General features: G+C 31.1%; 2 protein-coding genes across 2 annotated transcripts in view; one reads left to right on the top strand and one right to left on the bottom strand.

Moving 5' to 3' along the window:
- The window catches only part of LOC125070268 (hemicentin-2-like), a 327,281-nt gene that overhangs the window by 173,877 nt on the left and 137,626 nt on the right, over window positions 1-15,778 (top strand). The window lies entirely within an intron of this gene.
- Window positions 9,314-14,300, bottom strand: LOC125070266 (insulin-like growth factor-binding protein complex acid labile subunit). Its single transcript, XM_047680059.1, has 2 exons — window positions 14,188-14,300; window positions 9,314-12,066 (listed from the first exon to the last, which is right to left on the bottom strand). Exons 1-2 carry the CDS (start codon window positions 14,207-14,209, stop codon window positions 9,356-9,358), a joined length of 2,733 nt encoding a protein of 910 aa, XP_047536015.1. The 5' UTR covers window positions 14,210-14,300; the 3' UTR covers window positions 9,314-9,355.

Below are 15,778 nucleotides of genomic sequence, written 5' to 3'. Positions count from 1 at the left end.
TATGGATATATTTTTTTTTATGGCATTGGTTGGCGGATGAGTATATGAGCCACCTGATAGTAAGTGGTCACCACCGCCCATAGACAAAGGTGCTGTAAGAAATATTAACCATTCCTTACATCACCTATGCGCCACCAACCTCGGGAACTAAGATGTTATGTCCCTTGTGCCTGTGATGTGAAGTGTGTGATACACTGGCTCACTCACCCTTCTAGCCGGAACACAACAATACAGAGTACTGTTATTTGGCGGTAGATTATCTGATGAGTGGGTGGTACCTACCCAGACGGGCTTGCACAAAGCCCTACCACCAAGTAAAGGATATTCAAATCGTTTTTGAAAGTTATTTTTACTTTATTATTACTATTTATTTATTTACTATTATTAGTACTTTCATATAAAAATACGGTATTTTTATAAGAGTGGCCCGGACAAATAAAGCTTTTTAAAACTTATCGGTTATAATGGCTCTTCGGGAAAAAACAAATTGATTGATATTTAGACAATGTATTTTCTAAATTTATAAAAGAAAATAAAATTCGAAATTTAATTTATATTATCTTTCTGTAGTCTCGACTGCTTCAAATATAATTAATTTCTATTAATGCTTGCTTTGTTAAATAAAACGATGTATTTATTAAGCGGTTCAATTTAAATTTTATCAATTGGAAATGATTTTCAATTGAAGAAGTTAGTTACTTGAACCTTACCAAAACTTAGCTTTGAGACAAGTTTCGGTTAATTTTCACTAGCTTGATGATAAGTTTTGCTTAACTTAATGTATTTGAAAATATTTTGAGACAAAAAAAAGTAAACATTATTAAATCGAAAAAAAGACTTATTAACGTTAATAAAAAAAAACTAACTACAAATATCCCAATGTTGAAGTAAGGCGTTTTTTATTAAATACGGCTTAGAGGCTATCCCACTAAGCCGCTTCGATGCTGATCGATAGATACTATGGTTAAAAATGCGTTGATAAATTTATTTTTATAGCATAAAATAAAAAAATCATCGATATCGAAATTTATGTCGTTGGTATAAATACAATGTTATAAAATCACTCGCTTTATATAAAGAATGGTAGCTACAATTTTAATTGAATATAAAATATTCAATTTCACTTGCAGTTGACGTTTATGATCAATGAAATAATGTCAATTTTATTAAACGTAATAAATATTATAGCATACATTCTTTTCGAATTTATAGATGTGGCGCAATGGCGGGTGCCATCGCGTTATCAGCGTTTATAATCAAATAAAATATTTTGTTTCTTTTTTTGCTTAATTTTTTCTTACATTCGTAAGCTCACGCACACTAAGATATATTGTAAGTGGGGATGTCACTAACGCTCGGTGATAAATTAATTTAATTTAGAGGCTCAGTGACCAGATCTATACTATTATACACGTGATGAAACGAAATCGAGAAAATCTATATAATTCTGACAGTTATTCGAAATTCCACATTATAAAGACGCTATGTTTACGCACGGATCTTATACGAGTATATCATAAAACACCTTACTGTTTTATGATTCACTCAGTGTCAAATCTTACTATCAAAAACTAAATGATTAAAATTAATTTTCTGATCATCGGTAAATATAGATAGCTTTGTCAGTCAGTCTGAAACCACAGAACAGTTTAACAAATCTATTTCTATAACTAGAAGCATTTGAAGTTTTACTGTTTGAGCACAAATCGATAGTCAGCTGAGCGTCTACAGTCGTTTCCAATGATACCCATTAGACATAAGATTCTGAATCAATTAATACGTTTAATCAAAATGAATTGAATTAGCATAATCTCTAGACAAAATACTAATATGTTCTCGATACAAAATAAATTATGCAACAAAAATTAAAGAAGGTTTGGAGCATATTCCACCACGCTGCTCCAATGCTGGTTAGAGGAATACTCATGTGGCAAATTTCGTTGAAATTAGACATATGCAGTTTTCCACGCGTTGTTTTCCTTCACCGCCGAGCACGAGATGAATTATAAACACAAATTAAGCACATGAAATTCAGTGGTGCTTGCCTGGATTTCAACCTGAAATGATCGGTTAAGATGCACGCGTTCTAACCACTGGGCCATCTCATCTAGCTTGAAATTTGATACCTAAACTGAAACCTTTTAGATCACATAATTACAGTCCTAATTAAGTTTTCCTTTTTTGAAAACCAATTATTCACACGATAGACAATTGCATCCCAACTTTTGAAACCCACTGAAAAAGAGGTACTACTGTTTTTTAAGACTGTATTAAGGATCTATGCTTTCACTAAAAATCTCGGAAAACACGTAAAGCCATAGATCCTGAACACTTTCCCTTACCCATCTGATTATAAGAGTGATAGAATAGAGAGTGTACCTGTGATTGGATACACACGTGTACCCTACAATATCTCCGGCGTATTAGGCTGGTCTCCCTAGAGAATAGTTATCGCGACCGAAATCGGTCAGGACATCATCAAATCAAAGATAATATATGTTTTATTTCACACTAGCGACCCGCCCCAAAATACACTACAGAATGTCTCACAACGTTCACAATTTTTCAGTCATTAGACAATTCAAAACGTTATGTCCCTGCGTTTTAAATTTGTAATATTTTCGAAAATATTCATTTAAATCACATGCTGTAAAGGGCCATATTGATTTATATTAAATGCATAATGTAATTAAGGTACTTAGTTGGATAATGATTAATACTATATTGCTTAAAATCGCTTCGAAAATAAGCCATTATTTCTTACTTTTACTTTTGACAAAAAGTAAAGGATAAAAAGTGGTTATAGTGGGTTACCCCTAAGAGATAGACATATAACATTCCGGACTTTTTTTAAGACCTTTTTAAGGTGTAGAATACTGTAGTACATTATGTTGATCTATCTCATAGCCAGCCAGCGTTTGCAATTTAATAGCAAAAAAATATATATTTACAACATCACTTTAGAAACCTCTAAAATTTTCACTTTATTTTCTACTACATTGTGCCTGAATTATACATGTAAACCTTAACCCCTCTTTATAAAAAAAATGCATCAAAATCCGTTGTGTAATTCTAAAGATCTAAGCATACACAGGGACAGAGCGATAAACTACTTTGTTTTATACTATGTAATGATAACCAATACCACTTTGAATGTTCCTTTTCGTATCTGAATAAAACGATACGAAACATGAAAGTAATTCATAGTTTTCCTTAACAGAATTCCCGAAAACAGTTACATGTTGTTTGTATTAGCGGAACTAATTACGTGCCTGATATGTTACGATACCAGGAGTCTACCAGTGGGAATCGATTTTGGAAGGAAAAATTCATAGAGATATATTTGAAGCTTTAAATCAATGTATTGTTAACAGGCTTTCCTGTCTTCAAACGAATTGAATTAAGGTTTAATAAGATGTTTATATTATAGGATAAGTTTTATTGGCAGGGCTTTGTGAAAGTCCGTCTGGGTAGGTACAACCAAGACGACGAATATTCTACCGCCACGAGTATTTGGCGGTAGATTGTATATACTATGTAATACTGCACTCAGTATTGTTGTGTTTCGGCTTAAAGAGTGAGTGAGTTAGTGTAACTACAGGCACATAACATCTTAGTTTCCACGGTTGGTAGCACATTGGCGATGTTAGTAATGGTTAATATTTCTTACAGCGCCGTTGTCTATGGGCGGCGGCCGACTTGCCATCATGTGGCTCATTTGCCCTTCCACGTTGATCAATTGTTTTTTTTTTTTTTTTTAAATCAGGGATATGCAGAACACTTCAGAAAAGTTTCATCACAATCGAATAAATAGCTTAGGTACTGTTAGAAGACAAACATACAAACGTTATCAGTACCGTGTATGTATTATTATATATGTTATGTAAAGTGTCTTCTTAATCCCGATGAACTATGTAATTCGTATTGTAATCATATTCGTATGTATTCTTATACTGAATTTAAATCAAAACATAAACCAAAAAGGTTTTATATATAATACTATACGTCAGACTATTAATATTTCAGTCGCATTCGAAATTTAACCATTTGTTTAAATAAAAACGACCAATAAAATCATTTGGAAATAAATGTATTTGTTTAGTGACGTTTGTTTGTCGCAGCTCGGTGGCGTTTCGTTTTACGCAAATTAAACATTCACTCGTTTATCTCCCGACTGAACAAACTATATGTATTGATAATGTAATGGAACCTTTCACTTTGTAATTAAATTTTATTAATTTATGCGACAAAAGATTATTTCTTACTGTATTATTATTATTATTATATATGTTTAAAATAATGTAAAAAGGCAACTAGAAGGTTGTTAGATTGCCAAAATAAACAGTACCTTTTATCATAATTTTATCGCAAATCATAAAATATATGATGGCGAGCCCAGATGGCCCAGTGGTACGTGTAAATCTTGACCGATGATTGCGTATTCAAACTAGGCAAGCATCACTGAATTTTCATGTGCTTGATTTGAGTTTATAATTCATCTCGGGAAACATCGTGAGGAAACCTGCATGTGTCTAATTTCAACGAAATTCTGCCACATTTGAATTCACCAACACGGATTAACCTCCATCTCAAAGGGAAAGAAGGCCTTTGCCAAGCAGTGGGAAATATACAGGCTGCACATGTACAGGATATATTTGAGATGATATTTCTCGCCTGTAATAACACAGATTTACTCATCAAGCTGAAACATCCGAAACATAGCAACGTATTGATGCTTTGCAGTCGAATAACAAATGAGTTGAATCGCGCTAACGTTTGGTTCGGTCGAATATATTTACATAGGTCTCTTATGCATATAAAAATAAACCCCAACATAGGAAAAACATTACACAGCTGATATTAAGCTGTTTGCTCGGGTTGTAGCGAAGACACCGGCTAGTGTTGATCCGCCAACGGGCATGTCAACAAATAAATTGCTAAGAAAATAATATTTATACAACCTACTAACCACGTCTTAAGCTGAAGAGCGATAGAGGAACCCTAGGATGTCATTTGACGCTTAGATAAGGCAAATTTTTAAGTCGAAGTTTAGTACTCACTACCTCTCCAATGACGGTACAAAGGTCATGAGGCCTAATTGCAATTATTCTTCCAGAAAAGCAGGAATCAAAATGAAATGATTTCTGAAGCCTAAGTACTAATTATATAAATCAAATCAAAATATTTGATATGTTTTTTTTTTAAATTTAAATCTACTGCTGGTTCGGAATGTAAATTAAATATTTCTAGATAATGAATGATTTCTTATCTATCTCATACATCATCCTCCCCCCATTATCTCAGTTTTTACTTGTGGTCGGCGCAGCATGTCTTCTTCTTCCATACTTCTCGGTCGGACGTCATCTCACAAGTAACGTTCTTTCTAACCATATCGTCTTTCACACAATCCATCCACCGTTTCTTTGGTCGTCCCCTACCTCGATATCCATTATCTTCATTATGTCTTATCTATATCATCGAATATAATTAAAAGTATTTTATTGTAAAGCCTCGCATTTTAGGTAATGGTATAAAATGTTTTTAGTATTTCCTAATTGCCTAAATCATAGCTTTTACACAATTCTAGACAAAAATATTAATACAAATACCACATTATTGCTGTTCCACTAAACATTTTCCCAGCGTTTGTGGCCTAAGTTATTCAGGTATTATATTTTGAGTATGTATTGTATCGGGGGAATTACAGCGGTCTCGTGTTTCTTGGATGATTGATGATACTTTATATTTTGCGACGTTGATATTTTTGTTGTATGTTTTTTTTATTATATAAAACAGACAAGGGGGAGTCAGGTATAAAGAGCATGACCTCTATTAGACGTTCAAAGTTTACGCGTTCTATACGTTTCTACGTAGATCATATTTATTTTTAACTCTTATCTTTAGTGAATATATTTTATTTAATTAACGAGAGAGTTTGGGTGCCTTTCTCAGAAATTATTTGTCTAATTTAAACAATTCTTCTTGCTATGGGTCAATATATTTGAATTTAAAGAATTATCCAATAATTAATATTACCAACATAACTTATTGTAATTGGTGTTTAATCTTTGAAAAATGTTATACTTATTTATTAAATATTCAAATCAGTTAACCAAATATCTTATAATACTGGGATGGGCGCTTAATACAAACCAGCTTAAATCATTCTAATTGGTTCGGCTAGTTCTTATGAACGCAAACAAATAATAAATTAATCACCATATTTGCCTTCCACTAAGAATGAGGCTGACAATTTATATATAAATATAATCTGGAGATCCGTTATACTCATAAAGCGATACCGATTTTTTCGTTCAATTACCTAAATCAGTCATAAAAAAATATACAACGCTCACCACTACATTCAGCCTTAGATATAAAATAAATATTTACTTTGTGCGTGACATATTTTACGGGCTAAATACTTACGTACCTTTGTAAATATTCAGCTCGTTATGTCTACACGTTCATTTAGAATACGCTGAGTAAACATGACAGGAATTCCACGAATCCGAGTATAGTTAAAGAATGTAAAATATAAGTAATATACTTTTCCGAGTAATAAGGCAATAATGGTTTTACAGGTCATTGAAAATCACTATGATAATTTAATTGTTACGTATTTAAATAATTGTGTAATTGGTGAGGTAACCAACGAGCTACCATCCTATTTTATCGACTGGTAACATTTAAGTTTTACCGAATGCCAACGTCTGTTAGTCAATAAAAAACACTGTCGACAAAATCAAAATATTATTTATACCAGTAGGCTCATAAAAGCACTTTTGAATCGTTATGGTACACTGTTGAATTAAATTTAAATCTACCACCGGTTCGGAAAGTAGATTCTACCGAGAAGAACCGGCAAGAAACTCAGTAGTTGCTCGTTTCCAACATTTTAATTACAGAGTAAACGATAGTTATTTTTTATATATAATTTGCCTAGATTCAAAATCAAAATATACTTTATTCAAGTAGGCTTTTACAAGCACTTTTGAATCGTCATTTAACAAACTATTTAAAGTAAAGCTACCACCGATTCGGAATGTAGATTCTACCGAGAAGAACCGTCAAGAAACTTAGTAGTTACACTTTTTTAATATCTAAAAATACAGTCATGTTAGTTAAATACAATTATATATGTATGTTATGTCTCCTGCCTGGAAGTCAACAAGCATTAACTCCATATAAGTAACGACGCTTTTTAATCTTTAATATAATCTTGGTTAGTTGTTGAGTAATATTTTTTTATATGATCTTTATTTTTTTTTAAAGGGCTAAGTTAAAAAACAGCTGTGGAATCTTATTATAGAAACGAATACCGTACCCCAGGAAGGATGTATTAACTTTGCAAAATCGGAAACTAGGTTTATTTAGTTTAGCTTTCCTCCTCGTGTCCTAGAACGATTGTCACCGTTTCTTTCGAAAGGATGTATATTATTCATACAAATCCGATAAGATGAATAAAAACAGAAAAAATACACTTAATTTTAAAACATAATCTTAATTATATCTCTAGTGCTATGGCTTCCCGTGGTCTATGATTAAACAGATCTGCTGTATTCTCGACAACACGGCCGTTTCGCTATCCATGGCACGTTGGTGCGAGCTGGTGCAGTGTTATCGTTGAATTAACAACACGCCATGGAAATCCTGCTTTTAATATTATATTGGAATATATTCCATTTTTTATATTTATTTACATTCCACACATGCTGTCAATCAATTATAATTTAATGTTACTTTTTATTATATCCTTTTGTTTTACATATAGTTTTACGTATAGTTTATATACTATGTATATAATTATTATCTTTTGATTGCTCGATGGTAGACTATAGCTTTACAAGTGAATAAGTTCAAATCACTTTCAGATTGATTAAAGTTTCATATTACTGCTCGTTCACCTGAAAATGGCCGTGCTTTAAATCACGTTGAAAATTTGTTTTCGAACTAAGCTAAGATTTCAATGTTATTATCACGGCCGTTGAAAATGGAGAGTTAATTAGTTCCAAAATTTATGCGGCTTGGAGGCTGTGCCCGAGAAATAGTTTGTAATTTAAATGTCTTTTGACAAGCAGCTGACTCAAAGGCAAGCCAAAGCTATTATTAAAACAGTCCCAGAGACCTCCATTTTATTAAATATTTAGTTTGCATTAATCTATGTAACAATGGTACAAACCGTGCGAAACAAATGAAAATTTTAAAACCAATTGATATTTTAAACTTCATCTTCCAATCCTCTAAGCAAGTTAACATCACCTGTATATTATTTTGTATAGTTACGTTGAATATTATAAGGTAATTTTCTATAATAGTATAAGGCTATATTCATATTAAAAGTTAATATTGTTGTACTCACAATAGCTAAGTAGACTATATTATGAGTTTGAGTATGAGAAACAGGTTTTTTTTTTATGTTAACCGGCAAATGTGCCACCTAATGTTAAGTGGTCACCACTGCCCATAGAAAAGGCGCTGTTAGATATATCAAACCCGAACACAACAATACCAAGTGTTGCTGCTTGGCGGTAGAATCTGATGAGTGGGTGGTACCTACCAAGACGAGCTTGCACAAAGTTCTATCCAAGTAATAAAATATATAAGTTGTTATCTGGATAACCAGGTTCTGCTCTAGAAGATATTATTCTTCTTATGACTCCCTCCCATCCCTTGGTCTTCACACACTCGATGGGCACTAGTCAAAGGATGGGTGATGGTATATGTGGGATAGGAGAATGATAATCGTTCGTTACACTAGTTAACTTTAAGTCACGACGAACACACGATACCTTGCCGTTGCCCACGTGGCAAAAACATTAATTAACGTTTCAATCGATGCCTTAATACACTACACTTGTACCAGATGTATTCCTAAAGTGGTCACCACTGTGCAAAGAAAAGAAGAAATAATAATCATTCCTCATAACACCAATGCGCCTCCAATCTTGGAAACTAAGATGTTATAAGTCCGTTGTGCCTGTAGTTACACTGGTACACTCTTCAAACTGATGGACAAAAATACTAAAATACTAAGTTTTGCGGTTTCATGGATATATGATTAGTGAGCGGTACCTACGCAGATGGGCTTTCAAAAATACCACTAATTAAATTTACTTAATTGTAATTGTAAGAATTTTGTAAAAAATCTAAATCCGAAACCAAAAACTAGTTTTTCAAAATCATTAAAATAAATAAAAACATTTATCTTCTAATGTGAGATACAGTTATTTAAAGCGTACGACGATAATCACATTTATGTTAATAAATACAAAAAAATTAAAGGTGAAATAAAAAAAAAAAGAAAAAGCCATTATAAAAAATAAAATTTTAATTTACATAAAATAGGTTAAAACTAGTCCAATAGATCACTTTGATATTCTGAACCATTTAGTTCCAACGACCGTCTCATTTGTAATCTAGATTCAGTTGTATACCTATTATTAAAATAATTACTTCTGTAATAGGAAAACAGTAACACACCTAGTACTAAAATCAATAACACGATTAAACAACAAATCATAACAATCATAAATGTTGAATATGTTCCTGATTCTTTTGTGGTCGGTTCAGTATTTTCAGCATCAGAATAATTATTACTGACGTCACCACACTTTATACCGTGAACGTTGTCTTCGTGATAAATCTTTTCAATCGATGTAACTTCCACTAAATGAAAAGCTAATGTACGATTAATGTTCCTTATATTACGGACGATTTCTTTACAGGACAACGGATTGCCTCCTATACTTAAAGCGCTTAATTTCGGTGACACGATTAATAATTTTTCGATGTCCAATGTTTTAATTCTATTATAATCGATAATGAGTTTTCTCAATTCCAAACACTCATGGAAAACATCAACATCTAGTTCGACAATGTCATTCTTTGATATATCGAGTGCTTCTGTTCTATGCAATCCTTTGAAACTCCCATATCTTATGTTCGATATATGATTCGACGAAATATTAAGAAATTTCAAAATTTTAATGCTCTGAAATGTTCCCGGTGGAAGTTTTGTAATATTATTAGCACTGATGTCCAAATATTGTAAATTTTCCAGACCTTGCAGCATGGAACTATTAATAAAAGTTATTTTATTTCTGCTAACATCTAAGCTAATTAATTGCTTAAAGAAGCTCAAATTTATATTAGTAAGTTCGTTACCAGATAATCCTAAATCTGTTAGTTCTAATAGTGAATTTGTGGAAGGATTATTGATTGATTTTAGTTTGTTATTTGACAAATGTAACGTTTTTAGATTTTGAGTGCTTTCAAATATACCTTTTGATAAATTTCTTAACCTATTATATGATAAATCTATGTATAAAAGTCCGGACATATTAACTTTAGGTAGACTTGTTAAATTGTTATAGTTTAGGTAAATTGCGCGTAAATTTGGCAATGGTTCCGTCAATTCTAAATTTGTCAAAGTGTTGTGGGAAATGTCTAAAGAATACAAATTGTTAACTCCTATAAAACTACGCGGATTTATTTCATTTATAATATTATTCGAAAGATTTAATCTCGCTAAAAGTGTCATGTTTACAAAGGCCATGCTTTCAACTTTAGTTATATTAAAATTACTGAAATCTAAATATCTTAAATATTTTGCTGGACTGAATGTATCAGCTTTTATCGTTCCAGTCAAAGAATTACCGGTCATTTTTAAGTACTGCAAATTATTTAAAGGTGCAAAATATTTATTTATAACTTTAATTCTATTCATAGATACGTCTAACAATTTCAGTTCAGTCTGATTTTGTAAATCATATGATCTTAGCTCTGTTAGTGAGTTATTACTTAAATATAATTCTGTCAAATTTATTAAACTGTCACTCAAAAAATTAAGATTGTCTATTCTGTTATGTGACAAATCTAAAATAACCAAATTTCTTGATTCTCCAAATGAATTGTTTGCGATATTGTTTATAAGATTTCGACTTAAATTTAATTTATTTAAGGCATTCATTTCAATAAAAGCACCTTCGTTAATTGTGGTTATGCTTTGATTGTATAGGTTAAGATTTTCAACATTTTTTAAGCCAGTAAAAGTGGATTTTGTAATAGTACCAGTAATGTTATTATTCGTCAAATTTAAATCATCAATAATATTATGTTTAAAAGCATCGTCTTGAATTTTAGTTAAACAATTTTGTTCTAAATTTAAATATTTTAATGCAGCGTTATTGATAAATAGAACGTTTTCTATTACTGATTTAATTTTATTGTTTCTTAAATCAACACTTTCTAAATTAAATGCTTGGTTAAAACAATTCGATTCAACTATCTCTATGGCATTGTTTGTAAAATTGACAGATACTAATGAAGAAATACGATTCAATTCATAGCCTTGTAATTTTGTTATATTATTAAAGGATAAATCCAAGTATTTCAATGCTTTCAAATTAATTAAAGTCATGTTGAGAGAGGTTAAGAAATTATGATGTAAATTGAGAACGGTTAATAGTTTTAAATTTGTGAAGACATCATCAGGTAATTTAACTAATTTATTATGTTGTAGGTGCAGTTTTTTAGCATTACCCATATACTTAAATATATCGTAGGGAATATCTTCAATATTGTTGTGTGAAAGATCCAATTCATTAATTTCTGAATCTTTATTTTCCAATGTGACGAGTGAACTTGACTGAAGATCAGATATCGCATTTCTTGATAAATTCAGCGATTCAAGCGCTAATAACCCTCTAAACGCTAGGTTTTTAATGCTCGTGATATCGTTGTTAGATAAATCCATCTTTATTGTTTTAGGATAATACTTGAATGTTGATTCCACTATTTGATACCATTTATTATCAATTGCATAGATTTCTCTAACTCGAGAATCAAAGTTCGTTGATCCGAAGAAGCCAGCACTTAGCATTTCGGTGGTAGATTTCTGAACAGTAAATTTAACATAGGGTTCATAATTGCAAACTGGGTTGGCTGCACTGCCAGCGTAATATACGCATACAACGTCGTAAATACAATTCGTAATTTCATTTTCAATTGCACACTGATTTGTGCAATTAGTAACCAGCAAAGATGATACGTTAATGATGAAATCTGAAAATAATGAGATTAAATTTTATTAATAAGACTTTCTATGGTAATAGTTCACAGATCATAAGAATAACAAAAATTAAAAGGGTAATTAAGGTGGACATGCTTATGGGCCACATGATGGTAAGTAATCACCATCGCCCATAGACATTGGCACTGTATGAAGTATTATCCATTCCTTAGAACTCAAATGCACCACAAACTTCGGAATCCTAAGTTTCCAATGTTGATGCTTAACATATAAATGTTAAGTCCCCTGTGCCTCTAGCTACAGTCCCCTTCTCATTCTTCAAACCGGAACACAACAACGATGAGTGTTGCTCTTTGGGGGTACGTGATTAGGGGATGGTTACCACCCAGAGAAGCATTCACAAAGTCCTACCACCAATTAATGGCAAAGCACGTGTGACAAAGTTACAAAAACTGATCATACTTAAAATAAAATCATGAATAACTCAAAGTTATATGAAGTAAAGTTAAAGAATCATATCAGTTGATTAGGCCGTGTTTAGCTTAAATTATCTCATGCTAGCGTCGTAGCAAAGTATCGTCAGTAAGTCAGAATTATTGTTGGATGAAAATCTGGCATATGTGTATCTACCAACCTATATTCGAGGAATGTGGTGTAAAAAAACATCAAACCTCCTCAAAAATCAAGTAGGTTCTCCTCAAAGGAAATCCTTTTGCCTTTTATCTACCGATATTTTGATTACATCCGCCACACCTCTAAGTAACTATAAATTACCAAACCCATTACAAAATATACATTGTGCTTTGTGGCTAATTTTATTCCAAAAGAAAGATTATATCCAAAAAGAACCGACGAAAGACTAAACAGAATTATTTTTTGTCTGAAAGGTGTGTTTACAATTTTTTTTTAATTTTGTAAATAGCTTGGAGGCGATCGTTTCATTCCAAAGTTGTTAATATTATAATAACTCAGCACACAAACAATCTTTGACAACTTTTTTAACCTCCCAATAGAGTACTACACTAGTTCACTAAGCCAAACAGTACTGCAATGCTGTTTAGTGGTCAAATAGCTAGTACCCACGCAAATGGGCTTACACGGAACCAATTAAACTTTAGCCACAAATTATTATCAACCACAAATATAACTTTCAATGCACATAACTCTATCACAAATTAGTTTACCAGTCAAAGTTTTACATTTCATGTTTTGTTTTTGATTCATAATATTACATATGGAATTATATCGCATGCATAGAGATAAATTACAATGTTTAAAATCGTTCGAGATATTTCTAGAATATCGTGCAATTGTAATTAGCATTCCTTATGTTAAACACTAAACCCCTGTTCGTCTTTCTGAACACTGTTTGAACAGGATGGAAGATTCGATTAACAAATTCTACTATTAATAAATAAATGTGGAATTTTTTAGGTTTGTTACTCAATTCTCCTAAAACGGCTAAATTGATTTGGATGAAATTTGGTGCACGGATACGTTGTAGTCAGCTATATCTCGGTAAATGAAATTATTTAACGACTATTTTATCAATTTATATTAATACTATAATATTACTACTATACCATCATATACTACCCTAGCAATATTATAAGCAAGTTCAACCGTATCCATTTAATATTTAAAGTATTTGTGAACATACTTGTAATATATAATTTATTATAAAATTAGCAGAACCCAGACTTAGAACTTAGACTTATTGTCCTGATTGTTTTTTTTTTGATATTTGTAAAATTAATGTTTTTTGAAGATTAAAGTAGTAAGTAAACCATATATAATTATACCTTAAAATATAAACTCTCTATCAGTGAATATCTCGAAAATCGGTTTAGCCGTTTCTACTAAGCAGACAGAAAGACAAAACTTTTAAAAATTGTGTTTTTTGTTTGAATATTATGCAAACATGCACATAAATATCAATTTTATTAATTTGTTTGGACTAAATTAGTATGGATGTACCTGAATCTGTAAATGTTATATAGTATTTTAATTTACGTTAATTACAAGTCTTATCCACATTTTTCTAATTTTCTTAACAGATAAATTATATGGAATCTCTTCAAGGAATAAGTATTTTACAGTACAGTCGTACCGTAAATTTTAAAATATAAAAAATATGAATTTAAGTTACTTACATATTAATATTTTGTTCACCATGTTTTTTACATTATAATAACTATAACAGTTTTATTTATTATTAATAAATAATTAATGGTAACTGAAAACTTTGATGTTGTGTTGTGTCGGATATTTAACGTTAAATGACAAGTTCATACTTTATCTATTGTTTTAGGGTTCAGCGTGATAACTGTGAAACCCTGGAATAATATTATTTGACATTATTTTTATTAAACATTCATGTACATATTATTTACTTATTCTCGTGAATATCTACTCAGTAATATATTTACCTTTAAATTTATTTTGTATTGTCTGTGCCTCATTGATATCCCGGTCAGTCAAAAGCAATTATATTTATTTTTTAAGCAGTTGAATCTACCATTATTTAATTTACAAGATTTCTTGAATTAGGAGTGTCTCGATGACTCGATGAATATTTTTGTGGTTATTGTGAAAATAACTCAATTTAATTCTCAGAAGGCTCACTATAGAGTTAAAAAGGCTTATAATGCCGTATAGTCTCTACTTTATTTCATAGAGTAAAATAATAAGTTTTAAAGAAAGTAGGTACCATTTAAAACGCCTGCACGCTCTCTAAATATCTCCAAAAATGTTTTCCATACAAATAAATACAACTTAAATGATTGTCTGTGACTTCAAAATGAATAGTAAAGTTACTAATAAGATACCCGAAATAAAAATAAGTAAAAATTTTAATTTTCAATATTTGATTGTTATTGGGAATATGACAAGGTACAATAAAATCATGTAGTCTATTAAAATAATAAAGTTTACGTCATTAATATTCTCATACATAATACAAATTTAACATGGATTAACAATACAGGGAATTCTTACATATATAGCAAACTCAAACTCAAATTCCTTTATTCAATACAGAAGCATTACACTTACTTATTGATAGTCAAATTAAACACTACCACCGGTTCAGAAAAGAAAACACTCTGACCTGAGAAGAACCGGCGAAAGAAACTTAGCGGATCTTTATTAATTCTTATTTAAGAATAAAAGTAAATTACTTGGCTGCAAAGTTTTACACAAGCCCACCTAAGAACTCATCATAATATTCTGGATATTCTACCGCCAAACATCAATATTTGGTATTGTTGTGTTCCAGTGTAAAGGATGAGATAGCCAGTGTAAATACTAGCACAAAGGATATAACATCTTAGATCCCACGGTTGTTGGAGCATTAGCAATGTTATTGTTAACATATCTCACGGCTCCAATGTATATGAGCCGTGGTGACCAAAGCATTAAGTAATCCGCTTATAAGTAAGTCCAAATTCTAAATATGAATCGATTGTATTCATTTGTTTTTTATAATATACGCATTGTATGCTACTGAGTACTTGTTGTTCAAAGTTTGTTTTTAAATTTTAATTACACTCAAAGTATATTTATACGGAACCATATAATAGTTTGAAATATTCATACTTGTTGGTGTTTTTTATTTTTGTATATCAACATAAAATACATTCAGTAGGTATTTTATTTATATTTTTATATATGTGTAAAATAATTCGTAAAAAAGACTCTATAAAATCGAAATAGTATTTATGATAGTTTATTGTCGAATGTAAT

This window comes from Vanessa atalanta, chromosome 17, assembly GCF_905147765.1.
Source record: "Vanessa atalanta chromosome 17, ilVanAtal1.2, whole genome shotgun sequence".
Taxonomy (NCBI): domain Eukaryota; kingdom Metazoa; phylum Arthropoda; class Insecta; order Lepidoptera; family Nymphalidae; genus Vanessa; species Vanessa atalanta.
This window is presented reverse-complemented; position numbering and strand designations above follow the sequence as displayed.

What these genes read in the sequence shown, in the direction of transcription:
- LOC125070266 (XM_047680059.1), bottom strand. Translation starts at nt 14,209, where the DNA reads ATGGTGAACAAAATATTAATAT. An exon ending in GGTGAACAAAATATTAATAT is followed by an intron (nt 12,067 to 14,187) that starts GTAAGTAACTTA and finishes CATTATTTTCAG; the next exon opens with ATTTCATCATTAACGTATCA.